The 24,446-nt window shown below is 47.9% G+C and overlaps 1 protein-coding gene across 3 annotated transcripts in view; it reads left to right on the top strand.

The window, feature by feature from the left end:
• KSR2 (kinase suppressor of ras 2) overlaps positions 1–24,446 on the top strand; it is a 281,058-nt gene that overhangs the window by 63,245 nt on the left and 193,367 nt on the right. For all 3 annotated transcript variants that reach the window (XM_074973249.1, XM_074973250.1, XM_074973251.1), the window contains exon 4: positions 4,973–5,477. In XM_074973249.1, the coding sequence (XP_074829350.1) occupies positions 4,973–5,477 (505 nt within the window). The remainder of the gene's footprint in view (positions 1–4,972; positions 5,478–24,446) is intronic.

Here is a 24,446-nt window from a genome sequence, read left to right as displayed (position 1 = left end):
TTGTAAACTCATGCCAACCCCAGCTGCTTTTCTCTGCATCCATTTTTTGGCAAGATCAAGTTTCTTGGGGCCAAAGCCTCCCACCCCATGACCCTTCAGGGCATTGGGGCCAAAGCCTCCCACGCCATGACCCTTCAGGGCCTTGGAGCCAAAGCCTCCCACCCCTTGACCCTTCAGGGCCTTGAGCCCACCATGGGTGTGGCTCCACTGTTGATAAGAGGCAAAATGCAGGGACCCCATCCCTGGGTCCTTGTCTTCTGCATTCTGTGGAGCTTAGCTTTGCCGGTGCTCCCTGGGCACAAGGGGATTGTGCAGCAGCATCAGGATTGGGTTGGGAGAGGAATGGGCTAGGGGATCCATTGGCCAGTTCTCCCCCATGAAGAGAGGGAGCACACTGGGTGGTGCAGGCTGTTCCAACTCTGAGATGTCAGCAGTAGCTATGTAGTGGCTCTCCTCCTGCTATGCAGCCTGGAGGGATAGGGAAGGGTTCCTACCAGCTCCCATGGAGGTCCCCAATGCAGCCTGCACACTGCCATCCTGGATTTCTCCCTCCGCCATTTGAGGAGAAAACCACTGAAGAACTGAATCTAATCTAATCATTGCTACCATGCTCATCACTGTAATAGCCGAATAATTTATCTGCTGCAGTAGGCTGTTCTGTAGTCTCCTGAGGGAGGTGGCGGAAGGCCCCATTGCTCAAGACATTTAAAATTAGACTAGATAAGGCTGTAGGGAAGATTTAGCAGGGAAGAGGCCTGCATTGGAAAGGGGCTGGGCTAGATGGCTAGCACTTTGCACTCTTGTGACCTGTCCTTAGAACTGAAATCTCTGAGCTCTGTCTTCAGCTGATGGAAATGCAGACAGGCTCAATGAAGTAAGTGGAACTACGTCCATTTCCATCAGCTGAAGGTCTGTCTCTTTAATCTCAGCTCAAGTAGAACCTACAAAGTGTAGCTTGACTTGATGGACTCTTTATCCTCGGCTTCACTCCTGCATGTACTGCTTTGTTGGCTTATTCTCTTCCCCATTTCATCTTCTCCTGCTCTATTTAATGAGACAACTTCCTTCCCCTCTTCCGTCCTTTGCCTTCATTTCCTCTCCTGCGTTGGCCATCAGTTAATGCCCTGCATACCCCTGACCCCGTCCAATTCTGGGTACTGTTTTCCAGCCCCCTGTGCTTCTCATTTGGAAACCTTCCCAGTCACACCAGACCTATCCATGGGGCTGCTCCCCAGGAGGGCTGCGAATGTCACGCTGAGGCAAGTATTTCTGGGCCTGAACAAGCTCCTTTCCGTCAAGTTATAACGTACTAAGTGAGTGATTTGTCACCTGAAGAATCTGATTGTTGTTTGGAGCTGGTGCGTCCTATCTTCAGATCTCGGCTATTCTCCGTGTCCTGCCTGCACTTCACCCCTTCCTGATTCAGAAATAGCCCTGGGAATCCGGGTCTGATCCAAAGCCTGTTGAAGCCAGTGGAAAGAACTCCCACTGATGTCAGCGGGCTTTTGGATCAGCCCGTTTCAGGTCCCCTGAGGAACGCATCACAGTGAGCATGTGCTGTGTGCAGGGCAGAGGAGGTGCATGGGGACCCCGTGCTCTGCAGGACTCTTCTCGTACAAGCTCCCAGAACTCAGGCTGATGGGCCGTGTTGCGAAGGAGCAAGGTGGGACTGCTGGATCTGCCGCTGTGCCGTTGCCTCCCACAGAGCGTTTGCCATGGCAATGCTGCAGAGCTGGTGTGTGAAGATTTTTCTTCTCCAGCCACCATTGCCTGGCCTGCAGGCTAGATGGAGGGTGAAGAGTGAAAAGGAAATGAGATTTTAACAGTTCTCTTTGTTCTCAATTCCATGGGTTTCGTTAATAACACGAAGGCAGCAGCAGCCTCTTCCACCATTGCTGGGTGTGGGCTGGTGTGTCAGTAGACTCTACATGGTGGCACCAACATCCTCAATAAAGACTCCCCTCTGTGTTCTGCAACAGATGCAGAAAGATGTTTGGAATTAAAATGTGGTTTGGGGCTGTGGGTTTTTTTTTTTTGGTAACAGACACGTTCCTCTAAAGAAGCCACTGAACTCTTCGAAAGCTCCTCTCTCTGCACCAGTAATAGTAAAATAGTAAGTGGCTACTTGAGCACTACAAACCTCCTCTGATGTTCACACCAGCCTCTCAACATCTTACTTCCACTCACCTGCTAACTTTTAATCTGAAGACAGATTTTCCCAACCCCCCATCTCTCCCTTTGATAAGAACGTCTCCCCACGCCTTAGCAGTACAATTCAGAAGAATCCCCCGTCCCCAAAGCTCTTTTTAATCAAACCCTACACCTTTCATTTCCAAAGCCCATTCCTCCTTTTCTTCTCAAGTGCTTGAAATAAAATGATTCCCATGGAAAGGGTGGGCAATTAATAATGAAAGAAAGTGGGGGAGGGCGAAAAATCTCCCTTTTTAAAATAAAAGACTACATTTTGATTCAGGTTTTATTAGAGGAGAGGATCAAAAGAGCTGGGACAAGAGCGCTCGAATCTGATTCATCATTTGAATACCACTAAAGCGTCCCCGCAGACAGACATGTACCCATCACTATGCTAGTTGGCACTTTCAGTAATTAAGTGTGGCTTCTTTTATTTATTCCCCCCCTCTCCAAACTGCAGAACTTGAAGTGCATAGTGTGTGTCTGTGTCTATGTGAAAGTGAGAATTGGCTGGGTGGGAAGAGGAAGAGATGCTGGCGCTTGTCAGACAATTGGAGTCCTGGTGGCACTTTAGAAAGGTGGAATCCATTGGGCAGCACTTGAAGCTGTGAGTGGACAAAGAAGCAGAAGGAAGGGAAGGCCGGATGCATGGGACCTGGGTGGAGGGGGAAGAGGTGGAGGAGGTGCTAGACAAGACAGAGGGGAAAAAATATCTTCGCTGCCAAGTGTGGCTTAAAAGCGAGAGAGCTGAGTGAACCCTTTGAGGCTGTGTGGCTCTTGTGCCTGTTTGCACGGAGCCATCACCTCAGCCCTCCCTGTGAATCTCTGCTGCTGCGCTCTCATGTCTGTTTCTTTTTAAAAATGATTTGTACATTTGAGTCACGGAGTTCAATTTCCAGCTCTGCTACAGCCCAGTGTGTGACCTTGGTCAAGTCACTTATCTTCTTTCTGCCTCCGATCCCCATTATACAGATGGGGAAAATACTCCCTTCCTCCCAACCATTGTCTGTCCTCTCTGCTTAGACTGTGAGCCCTTTGGGGCAGGGACTGTCTCCTCATTGTGTGTGGACAGCACGCAGCACAATGGGGCTCTGATCCCTGACTGGGGCTTCCAGGTGCTACCATGATGCGAATCGTAAGGAGTAGTAACCCGTCTATTGTTGAAAGGAAAGCCCTAGGGGGCTCTGAAATTGCGTGTAAGTTGTCGTCATATTTCAGTCTTTGGGAATAGCTACTCTGAATAAGCATGGGGGAGGGGAGGGCATGTGGTGAGGTGTGTGGTGGGGTCTATGGGATACAGTGAGAAGGCTCTGAACTGGGAGTTGATGACCTATAGCACTGATCTGCTAGGACTGGGCAAGTCACTTCCCCTCTCTGCCTCTTCTCTCTCTTTGTCTGTCTCGTCTGCCTACACTGGGGCAGGGGCTCTTGGTGGTTTCACAGCGCCCAGCATAGAGAGGCCTTGGTCTTGGTGGAGGCCTCCAGATCTACGGTGATCCATGCGTTTCCATAAGGAGAACACACTTGTCCCGTGTCTGCTCCGTAGCCCAGTGCTCTCTCTCTCTGGCTGAGGACTGCTCGTGCAGACGGGAGGGTGTGAGCTCCTAGAAGGTGGCAGACCCATTTCTCCAGTGTCTGGAGAATTCCTGCCAAGAGAGGCTCGCGTTGGATCCTCTGGAGGGACTCGGGAGGAGGACGTGATCCAGTCACCATCGTTCAGCACTTTGGTCGTTATATGTGTGCATCACACGAGGCTCTCCAGGGATTAAAGTGAAAACAGCCTCCTGCTTTGCACATGGGTGACTCGCGGAGCCTTTTCGGCTTCCGTGCTGAACTTGGCACAGAGTGTCCCAAAGGCTGCGCTCCTCTTGGACTCGGGGCCCTTGTTCTGCAGGGGCGGGTGCAGGCCCAAAGCTGCCTCGGGAACCAATTGGACATGTTTTTGTGTGCATTTAGCACTGCTGAAAGGTTGGCAGCCCTGGAGATGGCAGTGTTAGGGCCCAGAGAGCAGCTGAACAAGCTTTTCCCATGCTGCCTCCACTGAAGCGTTGGCTACCACTTACTTCTGCGAGCGGGGTGGGAAGGAGAGAGTCAAGGCAGTTCATTCTCTAGGGCCCATTCAATCCTAGGATTGTGGCCAAAGTTGACCCTCCCCCACCTCGTGCCAAAAAATCTGTGCTGTGCTACTTGCCCTTGGTTTCCCACCCCAGAGACAGCTGCATTTGAGTGTTTCCTCTGGGGTCCTTTGGGCTGGAATGTGCCCTTTAAAGGTAGAGTCGCAGGAGGCTAATATACAGCTCAATGCAGCACTGGCTGGGCAGGCTGTAGGTAGGAAGCTATGTCCTGGGAGGTTGGTTCTCCAGTATTTCATGCACGGCCTCCTGCCCGAAAGGCCTGAGGGGTTAAGAGGGAACCTGGCTCTGTTCTGACTGAAGAGGTCTTTGCACCCAACTCTGAAGGTGTTAAGATGTGGGCCCAGTCAGTTCTCTGGCAGAAGCTTGTTCTGTCAGTCGCGATGTCTTGGTCGAAAGCAGCTGGGGCACAGGGTGAGAGGCAGGTGATGCATCAGCCAGGTCCTGGCTCTGTTAGGCTGTTGTAAACAAGGACCAAGATCCTACCCGTGGAGGCCTGATTTTCAGAGGTTCAGAGCACGGGCAGTTCTTGCTGACATCCGCTGGAGTTGGGGCTGGTCAGCACCCCTGAAAATCAGGCCTGCAATCAGGCACGTGTGTTTAATGCCAGCAGTGTCTAATTGCATGGCGCTCTTTGTTTGTTACCTCAGGAGGCAGCCTTTCCAAGCAAGACTGGACCATCCAGTGGCCGACGCCAGAAACGGGGAAGGAGAACACCCCCGTGGGTCAGCCCGAATCCATGCAGTGGATCAGAACGCACCTTTCCCAGAGCCCCAAAGTGCAGGCCAAGTGCATGCAGCGCTACTGTCACCCGGGTTCGGCCCATGGGCCGACATACGCCCACGTGGAGAGACTGACTGTGGAGGGCTATCCCGGGCTGAGCCCCCCGCTGGAAGCCGGCCACCGCTCCTTGCCGCCATCCCCCCGGCAACGGCACCCTGTTCACACCCCCCCACGGACGCCTAACATAGTCACCACCATGACTCCTCCCGGCACGCCGCCAGTGAGGCGGAGAAACAAGCTGAAACCTCCGGGGACGCCGCCCCCGTCATCCCGGAAACTGATTCACCTCATCCCCGGCTTCACGGCCTTGCACCGGAGCAAGTCGCACGAGTTCCAGCTGGGCCATCGAGTGGACGAGGCGCACACGCCCAAGTAAGTGAGCTTGGGGGCGGTGCCTGGGCAAGCTGAGCCGGGTGGGGAGCTGGGGGTGGGAGCCCTGTGGTGGGGGTAGGAAACGACCGAGTAGCGTACCGCCCTGGGGGGTGGTTCGGAGTGAGTGTGGTTTAATAACTAGAATGCTGGTATCCCAGCATTCTGGGTTCTGATCCTGGTTCGGGCACTGAGTAGCCCTGGGTGGGTCAGTCCACCTCCCCGTGCCTCAGTTTCCCACTCTGTAAAATGGCGGCGAGGCCTATCCCACAAAAGTGTTGAGGAACTGAAGGTTTGAGATCCATGGATGGCAGGTGTGAAGGAAGCTGAAGTGTGCTTGCAGCTGCTCTCTGTCAGAGCTGTTTGTGGTAGCAGTGAACACTCCATCCACTGCCCAGCCCAGCCTACCTGTCTGGCACTGAATGTCAGACCTCCCTTGCTACAGATATCCCGAGCCCCAGCCTGCTAAACCTGACCTGGTCCTTAGGCACAAAGCCAATGTTGGCCTGGGCTGTGTGTCACAGCTGAAGTGGTGATGAGTTAATTGGGATGCTGGATTCTGACCACGGAAATGCTATTCGTGGGACAGGTTTGGGTTCTTTCCAAGCTGGGAAAGGTTACTGCTGAGTCAGTGTGCCTAACCCCGAGGGGCGTGGAGGGCGGGGGAGAGGCCCGCCAGACCTAATGGTCTTTCAGGCCAATGCAAGCACTGACATGTACGGGCTTTCTTTCTTATGGTGTTTGGTCACAGCTCTGGGGGAGGGGGGAGCTGAGCATGGGTTAGAGGGACTGTTATCTTCTTTAGCTTATGCTGGGCACTGGATCAATCCCTGGTCAGCTCCAGGAGCTGGGAGGGCTGCAAAGGTGGCAGTAAATCACCTGACCTCTGTCCCTCCCCTTCTGAGCTGGGTCTGGTGTCTTTGATCTGTGTAAAGCTCGGTGCATCCCTGCGGGTGCACTTCTGTGACTTAGGGCAAGTCCCTTAACATCCCCGTGACTCCATTTTTCCATCTGTAAAATGGGGTTCCTAGAACTTGCTCTATTTCAAGTGCTAGATTTTAATGTGTGTGTGTGTGAGAGAGAAATAACGTTATTCCAGGCCAAGTATAAAACTTGGATTTAATTGTTTTTTAAAAAAAACTCCTGCAAAGAACCTTCCAAACTTCTCTTCCCTCAATGATGTTGTTTGCAGAGCCCTCTTCAGCCTGATAATCTCTGATGACGGAAAGATTTCAGAGGCAGGAAACAAGTCAAAATGACAATAGGCGAGAGATGCTGAAAAGTGGCCTCTTGCAGACATCAGTTTCCTGGTTCCTCTTCATCCGATAATTAAAAGCAGCATTAGACCAGGAGCGCGTTGCCGTGACATCCTCCTGGCAGCTTTCAATGGACAGTCTGCAAGCATAGCTAGTGAATACCCATGGCATTTTTGGTTACTGAGAGGAACACAGGCGTTTACAGGTGGCTTGTTCCTCTGAGCAGCCAAAGAATCTTTCCAGGAGTTTGCTGGCTGAGAGTTTTTAAGGTGAAACCCAGGCAGGAATGTGGGAAGAATTGGGCTTTGCTCTAGTGAGGGGCATTTGGAGCTCATTATTCTTCAGCTAGCAACAGAGTTCACCCAGAGTGACTCGCTGCTCTCATTCCTTGGCCACTGGAAGTTGCTGGCTCTTTGGAAACAGGCAGCAAAATACCTTCGCTGCAGTGTAGCTGCTTCAGCGCCAGTGATGGTTGCCCTTTACCGAGAGAGTTGCTGCTGTTTACTTCTGAGGAAACTGTGTTGTTCCCCACTGCAACACCCCAGCCATTCGTGTGTCTGCACTTGGTATTATTTATAGCCTTCCCATTGTTCTTCCTTCAAGAGCTCAGGTTTTAGAGTGGCAGCCATGTTCGTCTGTATCAGCAAAAACAACGAGGAGTCCTTGTGGCCCCTTAGAGACAAACACATTTATTTGGGTGTAAGCTTTCATGGGCTAAAACCCACTTCATCAGATGCATGGAGTGAAAAATACAGTAAGCAGTATATATATACGGCACATGAAAAGATGGGAGTTGCCTTACCACGTGCGGGGGGGTGGGGTGTCAGTGCTAACGAGGCCAATTCAATTAAGGTGGAAGTGGCCTATTCTCAACAGTTGACAAGAAGGGGTGACTATCAAGAGAGGGAAAATTACTTTTGTAATGCTAACGAGGCCAATGCAATCAAGATGGACGTCGGCCATTTCCAACAGTTGACAAGAAGGTGTGAATATCAGCAGAGGGAAAATTAGTTTTTGTAGTGACCCAGCCACTCCCAGTCTTTATTCAGGACTAATTTGATGGTGTCCAGTTCTGCAGTTTCTCGTTGGAGTCTTTTTTTGAAGTTTTTTTGTTGAAGAATTGTCACTGGCAACTCCCATTTTTTCATGTGCTGTGTATATATATATACTGCTTACTGTATTTTCCACTCCATGCATCTGATGAAGTGGGTTCTAGCCCACAGAAGCTTATGCCCAAATAAATGTGTTAGTCTCTAAGGTGCCACAAGGACTCCTCGTTGTTCCAAGAGCTCAGGTTTGTTTAATTTTCCGGGCCTCCTTAGCTCTGTGGATCAGCAGCCAGCAGGGGGTGCTCTCATGCTGAAGAATCCCTCTGCTTGATTCCTGGCTGCTGGAACTGGATTCAGTCTGTTTATAAGTAGGAAGGGTTTCAGTCCCCCAGCCTAGCTCTGCCCTGCTCTGCTCTTGAGTTGTTGGCATGGCCTTTGTTACAATGTCCAGCTTCATGCAGGTCTGTGTCCTGGATTTTGTTTGAAATGGATCATTCCTTCTTTTGCCAGTGCAGGATCCTTGTGATAGAAACCTGCAGTTTGAGAGGGAATGGGGAAGAGCCAGAGACCCCGAATCTGCCAGGGACTTCACGAGTATCAGTGATTTTATGTGGAAGGTGCTTGGATTCCATGGTGATGTGTGGCAGTAAAAAAACCCTTCAATGGAGTCTGGCTCCCTGTGTGTACTGCATCCTGATCTCATGGGAGTGGGCAATACAAGCTCTCAAACTGGGCTAACAAGTGTAATTAAATCCTACAGTGTTCTTAGCCCAGGCATGGGTCTTGAAAGGGTGGGAAGTTTCTACCACTCTCCATGGGGATGCAGATAGCTTTCTTTTATCCCGACTTGCTCTGATCTCAGGTCAGTGAGTCCTATTAGCTCCAGTTGAGGAGAATGAGGGGTTAAAGCCTCTGTGATGAAGAAGGAACTATGGACAGGGAGGGGAGGTCCTGCAGGGAAAACCTAGGAGGAGCCAAGCTCAGGAGAAGGCTTTGGCTGGGCTTGTGATTTGTTAACAATAAAGGTAAATCCCAGGAAGGGGCCATCATGTGTGTGGCCCATGTCCAGTGTGCATACACTCCAGTACCAGGGCTCCTGCACTGGACACCCCAAACTTGGGTGCTCTTTGGATCTGATTCCAAAATGCGTCGGTCTCATCCTGCCTCTGCTTTACACCTGTAATGGCTGTGCAGGCATTTGTGTGGTACGGTATAAATATATAATTCAAGGCAAAGCAGTGTTCTTTCTTTTCCTGAATTAGAGCTTGTGTATCCCTAATGAATGGAAGCAGAGTGCATTACCCACTTCTGATAGTTCTTTATAGATACTGAATTCGGGCACACATACTCAGATACAGTAATGGGATTGACAGCTTGTTAAGTCTAAATGTGGCACTGTCTCTCATCAGTCAGTGCCAAAGAGAAGTGTTTCATGCCCTGCATATATAGCATAGAGCGAGCATCTCGCTAATGAAATGTTGCAGTACAGCATGCATGCCAAGGCATACATGGAGATTGTGCTCTTTTCCTGGTGCTCCTCCTTATCTTCTTGGCTGTCACTTTGCTGTTGTTTGATCTTCTGCTCTGTTCCTCTTTTCTTCACATTAAAGGGACACAGTCAAAACTCACACTTCTCTCTGGAAAATTTCTTATTTACTCTGGTAATACCTAAGATCACTGGAGCTGAAAAATTAGAGGGAATTTTCCCCCTCTCTTTACTTTGTTTACTTTGTGCATTTTGCAGCAGTGTCAAGTCTGGAGTCTGTGTCGTTTGTTTCCCCTCTGCAGCCAGTCATTTTTCTCTGCTTTGTATGGGTCTTACACATGACCAGAGGGGAAATCTTTTTTTTTTTTTTAAATAGGAAAAGCACAAAACCTGGCGGGGGTCTCTCGGACAGACTTGTGTCCCTGAAACTACTTTTTAACACTTTTTATTGCAGATGACTTAATTTCAACTTGACTGTGTGCCTTTTTAAATGAATCCTTCCTCAAGCCAGATTTTGAAGTGCTCAGCACTCATAATTGGGGCCAGATTTTCCAAAGAATTCAGCTCCCATTTAAGCACCTACCCCCCCGACTTATTTTTAATTATACCCAATATTAATAAAAATATTTTCAGAAGATGAAGTTTAGAGAACTGGGAGGTAAGGGGTGTTTTGATTTCATCATCCTTCTGCAATATTTTCAATCCAAACATAGCAGCCTCGGGCCAGTGTGTGACACACACATTGAAACTGGCTAGCGTGCATTAGCTGCCCAATCTGAGCAGAGACCAAAGAGTAAACAACATCCCTAAAGAGGGAAAAGGAAATTAGGTTTTACAAATAAACAAAGCCCTGGCTGGGATGATTTGATTGGGGATTGGTCCTGCTTTGAGCAGGGGGTTGGACTAGATGACCTCCTGAGGTCCCTGCCAACCCTGATATTCTATGATTCTATGATTCGTGTGCCAGTATCATGGATCAGGAGCTTTACTTGTAACATATAGGCTGAGATTTTCAAAGGCTGTCCAGATCCCATGGGGAGCTTTGAAAATCTCAACCGTGATTTCGAAGCTGACAGCATCCCTGTAAGCAGTACCCATTTGATTATAGTGATGTTCATTTACAGTCAGAGACATCGTTTACCCTGACAGCTTCCAAAGCCCTTCAGACACTGAGGCCTGGATTCTGCAGTAGGTTCACCCTCATGCCTATAGCGAGTTGTATGGAAATCAGTGGGGCTCAGGGGTCTGCTCGTGCAGGATCTGGGCCCTATGTGCATGAAGCACCATTGGAATGCCAGCCACCACTGGCTTGCGGGGTGGCTGCCAGCTGGGATACAGCAGCCTAAAAAATAAAAAAGGGAGTGTGAAATTTTGCCTTCCGCTCTGCTCTTATGACAACTGCCAGGTAGTATCTTTACTGTCCATATCGAGCAGATGGGACTTGCATTTTTCATGTCTCATTCCAAAGGCTTCCACACTGAATTCCAGAGAGTGGGACAGAGGAAGGGCTGAGTGTGTCGGCCCTGTGGAGATTTGAGCCTGTAGTTACAAGTGCTCTAGGTTACTGTGCCTGATAGTTACACCACGAAAACATCCCCCGTTGTGGTGGTTGTATTATTAATTTGTATTATGGTAGCAGCTTAGGGATCCAGTTATGGATCAGGGCCCCACTGCACTCGGTGCTGTACAAACACATGACTAAAAGATGATCCCTCTCCGAAGATGAGCTTCCAATCGAAGTACTATTGTAAGTAGAACCATGCTTACAATTATATTAGAACTATAATTGCTCTTTGCTTTCTCTGCACTAAGAAACCTGCTCTTTATGCTTCTCTCCAGCCTTTTCTAAAGCCCTAGCTTTGAATCTTTTACTGTTCTCCTTTCTCTGTGGCTTTTGTTGCATATTTTTCCTGTATTAACTTGAGTTATTAGGGGTAATGTTATTCTTTGTGCATTAGTAGCTGTTGAATCTCTTCTTTAGTTTTCATGACTTTTTTTCTCAGCTTTTATTTGTCTTCCCTGTCCACAGTTCCAACACAGGAGCTGGCAAGAGAGGAAAGAATCTTTGCTAACTGCCCCTCTGCCCAATCTAGTCGCATTTCATATTGGGATTTTTCCCATTAAAGAGACGTTCCTCCAGGAACATCCAGAGCTCAGGGACCTTTGTCTGCTTACGCTGCTAATGCAGCTGAGCTGACGTGTGCAGTGTAATGCACTAGTGCGTGGTCATGCTGGACTGCAATGCTCGCTCTGAGCAATTAACAGTACTTGCAGCTTGTGGGTGGGAGAGGAGTTTGCCAAAGGCCGCACAGCAAGAAATGCCCTGGGGTCATGGCAAATCATCCATGATACGGGGGCTGGCTAAGGCATTTTGATGACCACCTTGGTTATCTTTTCCTTTGGCCTGCAGGCTGGGTATCATTTGCCAGGGGAGGGAGCTGTTGTGCTGGGAAGTTATACTCCGGTCCTGTATCATCTAGTCAGAATCAAACTCCTTGCCCTCTGACTCCAGGGCTCACTGAAACTCAGGGGCTGTGTGTCAGCACCAGGCTTGGGGCCCACGGGGCAGAGCTGCCTATCTCTCACTACCTCCTGCCGGCGCACCCTGGAGCGTGCTGTTGCATTGGTCTCAAAGGGGGCCCACTCTCTCTCTCTCAGCACAAGACGACCACAGCGATAGGGACCATCTGAAGGGGCAGGGCATTGTGTAAAAGGGGCAGGCTAGTGGGGGTTACCCAGGACACACTCCAGCTGAAGTGAGTCTGACAGCGGGGAGCAGAGACCCCAAAATGCAGCCCCAGCCTTTAGCAAATGAGCTGTAGGCACTTAAAGCAGATGCTTTCCAGCTATCCCAATGAGACGGGGCTGCTCCTCTGTTAGCTGCTCCCCAAAGCCACTGTTAGTTACAACTCCTACCCGTGGCTTCCTCCGCTGTCTGTACCACAAGCTGCATGAAAGTGTTGCGGCATCTCCTGCATTGTTATAATGATCATTAACATGGAAAGGGGAGAGGAGTTGAATGTTTCTTGGAACGGCTGAGTCTAGGGAGAGAAACCTTTTCTCCTGTAGTGGGAACCCAGCAGTGCTCAGTCTCCAGTGAGTCCATGCCTAATGGTAGTTTTCTTCACTTAGAAGGGAGGGAGCCGTTTTGAATGGGATGAGCGCTTGGGCGTGATGCTGGATTGGTAGATCCACACACGCTGATTCTTGTTCATTCTTCATTCCCAGACCAGGCCCAGGTCCGTTCAGTTGGCACTCAAGACCCTGCCAAGCCAGGGACCGGGCTTTTAAGGAGAGAGCATTCTTCTTAAGTGTCAGCATCCTCGGTGGTGGAGTGGATGTGAAATGCAATGAGCGAGTCGTGGGGGGGGGGGGGGGGGGCAGCTGCTTCCAGGGCAAGTGCCTGTGTTTCACGATGCCCCTGGGCAAGGATAATGACCACAGACATGAGAGCCTCATGCTCTCTCCTTCCAGCATGGGGACAAAGTGATTTAGATGCTATTTTCAGAAGTGATTAGTTACTGGTCTGCAATGTCCAGTCTCTGTTTGTTAGTATCGCTCGCAAACGACTTCTCTCTGCCTTATGTCCGGTACGTACAGACGCGAAAGTACCTAGCTGTAGGGATGGTTCTCCTCTGACTCGGCACCATCTGGTTAATGTCACTATTGTTTCTCCCCTGGTGCGTTTGTAATATCCACTCTCAGACACAGGACTCAGTGTTGCACGTCTACCCTGTGCATGTGTAGCTTTGTCAGTGGAGTAAGCTAAGTGGACTCTGGGTGTGGAGAGTCCACTGCTCTCCCGGGCTGGAGAGCAACATTTGTTCTACCGATGATAAAAACTCCTTGGCCAAAGGTGCAGAGATTTTCAGGGCTGTGTTTTAGGCTGTTTTGCAGGGGGGTGTTTCCTTACAGGTGCGCTGCAAAGCTAAAGAAGAAATGTATGTGCTGTCTAGACGGCAGCAGAGCTTGTTTTGCTTTGGGTTTTTTACACTAGCAATACCAGGCCCTAACTTACCCCGTCTTTTCCCCCCGGACACTGATAATCTGTAGAGAACCTGAAATGGGACAGGGCGGCTGGAGATGGACACCTGACCTGCAGCTCTCCCAACCAGCCATGTTACAACTTTGAAGCAGGTTTGTAACCCGTTACTGGCATGGCACTAAACCATGACTTGTGTCAGCACACACCTGTTTTAAGAGCTTCCAGCCATATTAGCTCCTCTGGCAACCCCACCCAACAACCAAACCCTCAAATGTTAGCAGCCGAAGAGCTGCTTGAATAGCTACCGTCATGCCTAGTGTAGGCAGGGAGTCTGAATAAGCCGAAATGCCATTTCAAGTGGGGAAACTGTATCATATCTTGAAAGTAAGAGGGAACTGTACAGCATATCCCAGCCCTTGTACACTACGGTGTGGCTGGACTGCCAGTCCGCACTGTACTGTGGCCCAGAAGGCCCATCTCAGGGAACTGGGCTGCTAGCTAGTGAAGCTCTGTCCTTTTGTTCACAAGCTTCCTATTCTACCCCACCACAAAGGGAAACTTTGAAAACCTTTGTTCGCTCCGCTGTCGCTGTTCTTGCACCTTGTGGATTATCCCTGTAATTGTAAATGGCACCCCCCAGTGACTAATGCATTAACTCGGTCTCATAGACCTGCTAGGAGGGCAGCTGTGAATAGACAGCATCACTGCTTCCTTCTTTGTAAATCTTTCCTTTTTGTAATTAAACATTCCAGGTGAGCTTGGTGCCTTCTAATGAAGGATTGATGGCACCCACCTGGGAGAGAGAGAAGGGTGGAATGTAACCATCCATTCCCAGCTGCTAATTGCCGAGGGGGCCTCAGCCCCTGGCATGCTGTTTCCAGTTTGCTTAACCTCTCTGCTTTCCCTCTTCCTATTGGTGCTCAGACACATTAGGTCACGCTACTTTAATTTACAATTAGTGTGACACGAGCCCTCCACTGCAGTGACTAGCAAGAGGCAAATCCCCACAGGCCAAGGAGTTTATTAAGCTAAATTAATAGAGGAAAGAGAGCACCAATATTAACAGTACTCCATCTCTCCAGTGTCCTACTGGGGGCTCATCACACTGATGCAGAGAGATGGGGATGGGCTCCCAAAAGCTGCTTGGAGAACAGTGGAGGTTAATTTACTATAATAGCGCTTAATGATTTTTAGGAGGCAACCACTGAATCTTTCCTTCTAATCCCATTAGTGTTTTAGGGATTGTAATTAGTACATTGGAGAGGCCACTCTTTTTTATATTCTCAGACAGAGGCGTACAAAGGTTTAAGGAGTTATCTAGTCTGTGTTCAGCTGCTAAGTCCTCAGGTTGGTAAGAGAAGAAAGGTGGCTTTTACATTTGTTATGGGCCAGATTCATCAGTGCTTACTGACACTGAATAATGCCTTACTCTGCAAGTGTTCCTGTTGATTTCTCTAGGGCTTCTGATAGAGTAAGATACTTTTCAAGGGTAGTCTTATTGAAATAAAAAGGATTACTTGTAGAGTAAGGTATTGCTCTGTGTGAGTAAGGGTAGAAGAATCTGGCCCTCTATAAACTAATTCCACTTCTTTTGCGAAAAAGGGGTGTCTTTCTAGAAAATATATAATGCAGTCAGAAAGTTTCCTATAGTTAATCTTTGTCTAGCATTTTTTGTAATAGATTAACCACTGATCATGTGCGTGTGTTGTCCCTCTGTCCTGTAATAGAAAGTTAGCTACGTGTGGCACAGTGGACTAGAACTTAAATAGACCTAGATCCACCAAAATGTGAGACTTCTCCAAAAATGCCTTCAGAGTTCCTGCAGCCCAACTTCTCTTGTGGCTCCTCCCTTCCCAGGTGTACTCTTGTCTTCCTTCCACTCATCAATGTTTATTATTTGCATTGTGATAGCATCTAGAGGCCCCAGCGAAGAAAGAGGCCCCATTGTGCTAGGTGCTGTATATACACACAGTAAGAGGCAATTCCTGCCCTGTACAGCTTACATTCTAAGTAGACAAGACAGCAGGTGGGAGAAAGGGAGTATTAGGGCTTGTCTAAATGGGAAGGTTATACCGGTGTAAGATGTGGTATGAATTTAAACTGCTAGAATTATACTGGTATAACTCCCCATGTAGACAGTCTTATTCCAGAATCAGAGTGGCCTTTTCCAGTTTAATCTATGTCACTTTTATACCAGTCACTTTTTTTTCTCCAGAACAGTGTCCATACAGCACACCTATAGTGGTACAATTGCATCGCTGTCATTCTGTGGGTCACTTTCCTCATGTAGATAAACCCTAAGTGACTTGTGTGGCAAGATGGCCAATGTTAGTATGGTGGGTCCTGTGCTTTTCTTGACAGGGGGCTAAGACGCCACCCCTTGCCCCTGCTCTTGGGACGCTGAGGTCCACAGGAGTGGCCCAGGAAGGTGGTAGAGGAGGGAAGCAGGGGAGGGGGTCTAGGTTTGCTCCTCACTCTGAGCCCCAGCCCCTCTCAACCCCTGCAGGTTCTTAACCTCTTCCCCCTTGGGTGGGGAACCTTCAGTCCTTAGATGTTGGGGGAGGAAGTCTCCCTCACTTCGGTTCTCTAGTTTTTCAAATCTTACAACACAGCTCCAGTCCTCTCTCCTTCCTCCTCCTGCCCTGACTGCCTGAAGCACGGGGTTTTATTAGGTTCCTGACAGGGCTTAATTGACTACAGGTGCTCCAATTAACCTGTAGCAGCCCTCCCTAGTCTACAGGGAACCATGCCTTAATTAGCCTAGGGTTTATATATTTCCCCTCTACCACTGCTCCCTGGCCCTCCTGTATCACACTTGTCTAAGGTCACACCGGGAGTCCGTGGCAGTGCTGGGAGTTGGGGCTTGATCTCATGAGTGTCAGTCCAGTGCCTTCTCGCTCCTGATTCTTTCTCCTTAGCGAGGTAGCTGTGTTCAGCTCAGCTGGCTGATAACGATCGGCAGTTAATACCCAATTTGTGAAGGCCTATTGAAACAGAATTGGTTGTGGTTCTGGGATGGAGGTTAGTCTAGGTAGAGTTCAGCTGAAAAGAACTGGCTAGGATCCCACCTAATGACAGTCATGTGGATGGTTCCTGATGTTAGGAAAGGATTTGAGATTTTATGGGCTTGCAAGAGCAGGTTCTCCTTTTAGGAGAGCAGTAGCAGTGACCAGACCCTGCCTGGGACAGGCTACCATCTATCACTTTATTCTTGATGATGGCCACTGCATTAGTTTGCCTTATACATTTGGTAGATTGTTTCAGTGTGGTAACTTATCATTTCCATATGCCTGCATCTGTTAAGGTTAAGCAACACTAACCGTTCCTGAGTGGTGGCTAAATTTCTGGAGCCTATAGCAGCAAATTGCCTTGACAGAGCATCCAGCTGTTGTCCATAATGCTGGGGTATGGAACATTACTCCTAAAAAGGTCCCCCTGGCTTCCAGAAATCTACAGTCCATGAAGATCTCAGGAATGGTCTGGAAATTGAAATGAAATGATTAGAGTGGTTTGTAATATAATGCCTGTTTAGTACCTCATGAGTTCCTTGGGCCATTTAAATTCTTCATGGGTAGTTAGTGATTATTCATCAGCAAGCAGCCAAAAAACAAACTGAATGGAAGGTTTTAAATGCACAGTACTCGGGAGAACAAAAGTTGGGTCCGTTAAAAGTAAACTCCAGGCACCATATAACACAAATGACAAGAGCACATTTAAAATCGCCATCTCTGCCAAACATCCAGGCATTTTAACCACTGCCCTAATGCTGTTCACTGGACAGCCCAGATTAACAGACACTGAGCAAGTCAGATTTCCTTAAACCTGCTTGTAGCCATTACCAATGCAGAGGGACGCCTAAGGCCTTGTTGACTATTAGGTTGTCCAACTCTACTGATCTACTGCCAGTTTAATGCACTGCATGGCCTGTGGGGATTGGCTTCTTGCTTGTGATGGCTTGTGTCAGAGGAGCGCTTGTGTCACGCCAAGGGTGTGTCTGCACCTGGAGCTGGAGGAGTAAATTCCAGCTTGAAGTATAGACATACCCATGCTAGGTCTGATCGAGCTAGCTTGCTAAAAATAGCCATGGTGGCGCGAGCGGTGGGACAGGCCAGCTGCCTTGAATACGATCCTGCCCAAAATGCTATGTTGTATTCGGGCAGCAAGGCCCTCCGGCTGCTGGTGCCACTGCAACTACACCTTTGTTTTTAGCACCATCAGAGGAGCGAAGGTGTGTCTACACTTCAAGCTGGAATTGACACCTCCAGCTCAAGTGTAGACATACCCTTAGCGTCAATTAAAGTGGTACGACCGAGTGTGTGTGAGCACCAGTCAGGCGTGGTAAACTGTGCTGGTGTAGTTAAGGCAGTAAAACCACCCTAGTGGATGCATTTATAATGGAATCCTTGGGGTTATACTGGTATGGTTTACAAGAAGGGGAACGAGTTATTCTGGGATTAGGCACCCTTGTACCAGAATAACTGTGTCTACACCAATTTATAAATTGGTTAGTCTCTAAGGTGCCACAAGTACTCCTTTTTTTTTTACGAATACAGACTAACATGGCTGTTACTCTGAAATGTGTCTACATCAGGGATTGTTCAGATACCGCTATTTTGATACAAAGTCACCTAGCATTCTGGTGCAAAACCTGTGTGCAGAGTGCTCCGAGGAGCTGGAAGATAGTGTATGTTAAAGTAGCTGGATGCTCCAAAGATGCTGCAGGGATTGGATACCCAAGGGTTTGAAATCTCCTAGGCAGCTTTGAAAAGCTCATCCGTAGAGACAGAAGCTGATGTTCATCTCCCTGAGCTGATTTGTATTCACTGACTTCAGCAGAGTAGTCCCTGATTGTCACCAGTGTAAATGAGATGTGTGCTGGATCTGACACCTTTGTTACCTAGCAATTCTCCTGGCATATTACCGTAGCTTTCCATATTCTTATGTACTGATCCCAAAGACATCAGCATAATTTCCATATTTCTACATGTTTTCACCTAAATCTCCCTGTCCTGGATCTTGACAGATTGCTTTCAAGAGATGCACTCAGATAAAGTTATCCATCCATCCATCCTCCCTCTGCTGGGGGTGGACTGCTTATCCAGTGCCTTAAAACATGTCTTCACCACCATTAACCCAGTCTGCATCCACATAGCTTTCCCTGATGTTCTTCACGGGAGTCACCGTTTAGTACGTACATCAGAACTGGCTATAAAGTCCACATCCATCTTCTCTATTGTCTTTTCCCAAGATGCTCATGTGACTGCACACTCCTGGAGCATGTGCATTTATAACTACGCTGTTTTCAACTGTTAGTATCCTGGATGCTGTCCCAAAAATGAGCAGATTGGATCAAAGACCTAAACATTTTCATTCTGAAAGTCTCACTATGATATTTCAGTAGCTAAATCATGTTGTATTTGTTGAAGGTTTCATGTTACTGTCACACAAACCCGGGTTTGACTGATCATTGTGGGATACAAGACCTGGATCCTGGCCCTAGTCTCTCTTTGCTTTGGACATTAGGGGTTTGTTGGGCTATATAGGCAGCGAAGTTGGCCCCTGGAAGCAAAGCATGTTATTGAAGGACAACGTCAGTCATTCACGGGGGTTCTGGTGGATGGTGTGTGAGGATGATGGCAGGTTTGGGAGTGGGAAGATCCTTGAGTCTCTGCAATGGAGTGGGGAAGGAAGGGATTCAAATGCAGGAATTTGGAGAACAAAATGAGCATCTGTGTCTTTTACAACTTGACGAGCTGTCAGGATGTGAAGGAGAGACAAGGATTTTTGTCCAAAGACCTGGAATGTCTCCGGCTTTCTCTAAGCATGGCCCTCATACAGTATCTTGACAGTGATATGTAGCCTCGGTAACCAACTGGCTCATCTCTGGAGTTATCTCAGAGCTCTGGCATGTGGCGCTCCTTAGGTATGTCATTAATGTTAATTACTGCTGCAGTATTCCGTCAAGGGGAGCAGAGGTTTTCACATGCTTGAAAGAGGAACTTAGGCTGAGTCCGTTAAGGAGAAGTTGTGCATCCTTTTACCACTTTAAAAATGGGGGGCGTGATTATGAATTTAGATGAGAATTTATGGATCCACAGTGAAACGCAGAGGAATTCCCTTGTTGCCTAGGTGCTTGCTTGGTGGGCTGTCTCCCCTGTGCCCATGTGGAAAGATCTGGGATAGAAGCAGCCACATTAGACTGTAGTTTTCCCCGGAGAATGGTCACCTCGAGAATGGATTAAACTGCCTGGCCCATCTTGGAAACTGTCAGTCACCAGGAGGAAAATAGCAATATGAAACACACAATGCCTTCTCAAGACTCTAAGGCAGGATATTGGCAAGAGACTGAAAAGCTCCCTCTTTGGTTCCCTAGTCTCTCTTCATTGGCCCAAATGGTGAGTGAACTGTAGGGATTGTAGGTCTCTCTCCATTCTGTCTGACTCAGACTTGGTGACTCCCAGGCCTCTAGTGATGGTCCATAGAACTTGCAATGTCCACACCAGTTTTCTTGCTTGAGTCTAGAATGACCAGGAAGCCTGTGGCTCGACTGAACACTTTTATAGCTACTTTGTGTAACATTTGCTTAATAAAAGCCAGGGTTAAAGGATACCAGCATTGGCCGAGTGAGGAGATCTCCAAAGAACATGTGAGGGGTTCTGCTCTGACTGTTTTTCTTATGAATTAGGGAGTTGCACAGAACTGCCAGAAGGAAACTGGGTTCTTTGGAGGAAGTTCCCCTGCACCCAGGCTTGCAGGGCATAAATGCATAGCTTCATCTCACAGGACTGTTTGCAAGTATTTTCTGACCATTGGGAAAAACTGCTCATGTAGTTTCTTCACAGCTAAACAACTGAAACACACAAATTGGTGTTGATGAATGTGTGTCTTCAGGATGTTATGGTCAAGGTTCCCCTCTGCTTCAGGTTGAGCTTTTTTTTTTCACCTGATCACATAGTGTTTCTTATTCATTTCTTCCTAATGGGTTCAGCTTTCTGCAAGGATGGTCCAGGTCAAGGAATGCAGCATGCTCCTTCTCTTACGCTTAAACAGGACACAATTGTGTAGACTTTGTTATCAGCCATCTCCTGGCTGCTTATATGTCTTCCAGTTGGGAGCTGCAAGAATCGAAGGGATGGTGGTGAGGAGATGGGACCTGATCCCTAGAGGGAGGAATGCGATCTTCATTTGCCATGTTTTGCAGAAAAATGCTACCTTGTAACAGGAACTCAAGCCTTGATTCTGATCTCAACTCAGGGTGAATCGGGCGTTATTCATGAATTATGAAAACTGATGTAAGTGAGAGGAGAATTGGACCCTCAAGTTTATAATGACAGGTTTCAGAGTAGCAGCCATGTTAGTCTGTATCTGCAAAAAGAAAAGGAGTACTTGTGGCACCTTAGAGACTAACAGATTTATTTGAGCATAAGCTTTCGTGAGCAACAGCTCACTTCATTGGATGCATGCAGTGGAAAATACAGTAGGGGGATTTTATATACACAGAGAACATGAAACAATGGGTGTTACCGTACACACTGTAAGGAGAGTGATCAGGTAAGGTGAGCTATTACCAGCAGGAGAGAAAAAAAGCCTTTTGTAGTGATAATGAAGGTGGGCCATTTCCAGCAGTTGACAAGAACATGTGAGGAACAGAAGGGGGGGGGGAAATAAACAGGAGGAAATAGTTTTGCTTTGTGTAATGACACATCCACTCCCAGTCTTTATTCAAGCCTAATTCTTACAACTACAATACCCACCTGCTGAAGTGAAGAAACAGATTGTCAGAGACAGAAGAGTACCCAGAAGTTACCTACTACAGGACAGGCCCAACAAAGAAAACAACAGAATGCCAGTAGCCATCACCTTCAGCCCCCAACTAAAACCTCTCCAACGCATCATCAAGGATCTACAACCTATCCTGAAGGACGACCCATCACTCTCACAGATCTTGGGAGACAGGCCAGTCCTTGCTTACAGACAGCCCCCCAACCTGAAGCAAATACTCACCAGCAACCACACACCACACAACAGAACCACTAACCCAGGAACCTATCCTTGCAACAAAGCCCGTTGCCAACTGTATCCACATATCTATCCAGGGGACACCATCATAGGGTCTAATCACATCAGCCACACTATCAGAGGCTTGTTCACCTGAGCATCTACCAATGTGATATATGCCATCATGTGCCAGCAATGCCCCTCTGCCATGTACATTGGCCAAACTGGACAGTCTCTACACAACAGAATAAATGGACACAAATCAGACGTCAAGAATTATAACATTCACAAACCAGTCGGAGAACACTTCAATCTCTCTGGTCACTTGATTACAGACCTAAAAGTCACAATATTACAACAAAAAAACTTCAGAAACAGACTCCAATGAGAGGCTGCTGAATTGGAATTAATTTGCAAACTGGATATAATTAACTTAGGCTTGAATAAAGACTGGGAGTGGATGTGTCATTACACAAAGTAAAACTATTTCCCCCTGTTTATTCCCCCCCACCCCCACCGGCCCCTGTTCCTCACACGTTCTTGTCAACTGCTGGAAATGGCCCACCTTGATTATCACTTCCAAAGGATCCCCCCCCCCCGCTCTCCTGCTGGTAATAGCTCACCTTACCTGATCACTCTCCTTACAGTGTGTATGGTAACACCCATTGTTTCATGTTCTCTGTGTATATAAAATCCCCCTACTGTATTTTCCACAGCATGCATCCAATGAAGTGGGCTGTTGCTCACGAAAGCTTATGCTCAAATACATTTGTTAGTTTCTAAGGTGCCACAAGTCCTCCTTTTCTTTTTAGTTTATAATGGTAACTCAGTTGTAGCTATAACTATGTAGCAAGTCTATAACAGAATGTCTGTATTTATCAGGTAGGTTTGGCAGCCCAAGGAGTTGTGTATCTACCAGATAGTCCTTGTATATTCAGCAAAGAAACATAGCAATGGAAGAGAAGAAAGCAAATAAACGTAATGAAAACAAAGAGTTACTGTGTGTTCCTCAGTTCCCATAGTCAACCTTCCAGCCCCGTCCCAGGCTCCCTGTGGGATCTCAAATGTGTTTTTCCTCTCTCCGTCCTTTTCTCCTTCAGAAGTGTCTCTGCAGAAAGAGCATGTGTTTGGAGGAAAAGTTCTTTTGGTTAGTTAAAGCTCCCTTCAAAGAAGTCCCAGGTTTTATAATTTGCAGCTGTATTAAAAAGTTACACTCTGTGCTACAAAAAGAGAATAATAGATCAGTAAGACTTGAACCTTAAAATTCAGCTGTCCTGGGGAAACAGGGATGGGCACTTGAATAAATATTTAACCATCTAAGCTTTGATATCAAGAATCTGGTTTTTCCCCAGCCATAAGAGACACCTTCTCTGCTTCCGTCTCACCCCTTAGAATAATGAGAGACGGATAAAATATAATATCTGGTGATTATTTTCCTTTTTTAATATCCAGGCAATATTACACAGAACTCATGTAACTTCAGGCTTCTAACTAGGAAATTCCTTCCATTCAAAGAGCTCTGGCAGTTTAAATTAGTCTGCTGGAGTTATCCATGCAATCACCTCATAACTTTGGAAGCACTAAAAACAGAGCCTTTCAAGAGCTCTTTCACTTCCCCCTTGTCCCTGGTAGTTGCAGCTCCAAAAGGAGCAACCCTTGCAGTGACAGGATCGGTGACTGAAGCCTGTTTTTATGGCAAGAAGAGGCGTTTGGCAGAGTGGCCATTGCAGAATGCGGATTTTGTGTTGTGGCTGAGGGTTGTCGCAAGAATTCTGTCTGTCTGATCTAGGCAGTACCTAAGACTGGTACAGAGAAGGGGTCATCTGGCATCTGGCATTGGTGGCTCTGACCCTGAATCTTAATGGTCCAAACCCTGAAGCCTGTTCATTCATTAACGCTGACATAGCATTGGCCTAGCCATGCTCCCATTGAAGTCAGAAGGAGTTTTACCATTATTTACATCCGTGGGATCACAGCTGGGCCTTTGCAAATCTGTGTTCCAAGTGCCAATACAGACAGTGGCTGATTAACTCTCATGACAGGTTAAGCGGTAGTAGGTCTCACCCCATTTTACAGATGGGGTGCTGCAGCAGAGAGTAAGACCAAAATTTTCCAATCTGGGTGCCCGAATCCATTCCATGAGCCTGAATGACTGGTCCGATTGTCAGAGCGCTGAGCCCCTGCAGCTCTGTCCATGCGAGCAGCAGGCGAGCAGCACTTTGGAAAATGAAGCCATTTATTCAGGTGCCCAAATTGGCTGATTTTAGGAACCCAGGTTTCAAAGTTTTGGCTTTACGCAGTTTGCCCAAGGCCACCCAGTGCTCACTGGCACAGCTGGGACTCGGACGCGGGGCTCCCTTTCATCCAAAGAGCACCGTTTCCCTTCCCTCACCATCCTCTGGAGCTAAGAATTCACTCGGCAGATGCAAAGGGGTTCAGCCCAGAGGCAGGCTGAGGCAGCAACACAAGAGGGTTTGCTGCCTGCCCCTTCTGCAGTGAGAGACGGTAGCCAGGCGCTCACCTGCCTTTCAGGTGAATTTCTGACACTCAGTCTCTTTCCCTGCTCTGTCTCTCGGCTGCATCTCGTGCCATCGCTTTCCCCCCTCTCTTGCTGGTCATCGCAGACACGTTACCAGGCAGGTTTTAAAGAATCCTTATTGAGGTTACAGGGACAAACCATCCCGATGTGTAGAAAGAATAGTAAATATGGCAGGCGACCAGCTTGGCTTAACAGTGAAATCCTTGCTGATCTTAAACACAAAAAAGAAGCTGACAAGAAGTGGAAGATTGGACAAATGACCAGGGAAGAGTATAAAGATATTGCTCGGGCATGCAGGAGTGAAATCAGGAAGGCCAAATCACACCTGGAGTTGCAGCTAGCAAGAGATGTTAAGAGTAACAAGAAGGGTTTCTTCAGGTATGTTAGCAACAAGAAGAAAGTCAAGGAAAGTGTGGACCCCTTACTGAATGAGGGAGGCAACCTAGTGACAGAGGATGTGCAAAAAGCTAACGTACTTAATGCTTTTTTTGCCTCTGTCTTCATGAACAAGGTCAGCTCCCAGACTGCTGCACTGGGCAGCACAGCATCGGGAGGAGGTGACCAGCCCTCTGTGGAGAAAGAAGTGGTTTGGGACTATTTAGAAAAGCTGGACGAGCACAAGTCCATGGGGCCGGATGCGCTGCATCCAAGAGTGCTAA

Source organism: Natator depressus, chromosome 15 (genome assembly GCF_965152275.1).
Source record: "Natator depressus isolate rNatDep1 chromosome 15, rNatDep2.hap1, whole genome shotgun sequence".
NCBI classification, from domain to species: Eukaryota; Metazoa; Chordata; order Testudines; family Cheloniidae; genus Natator; species Natator depressus.
The sequence above is the reverse complement of the archived record's forward strand: the minus strand, read 5'-3'. Positions and strand labels throughout refer to the sequence as shown.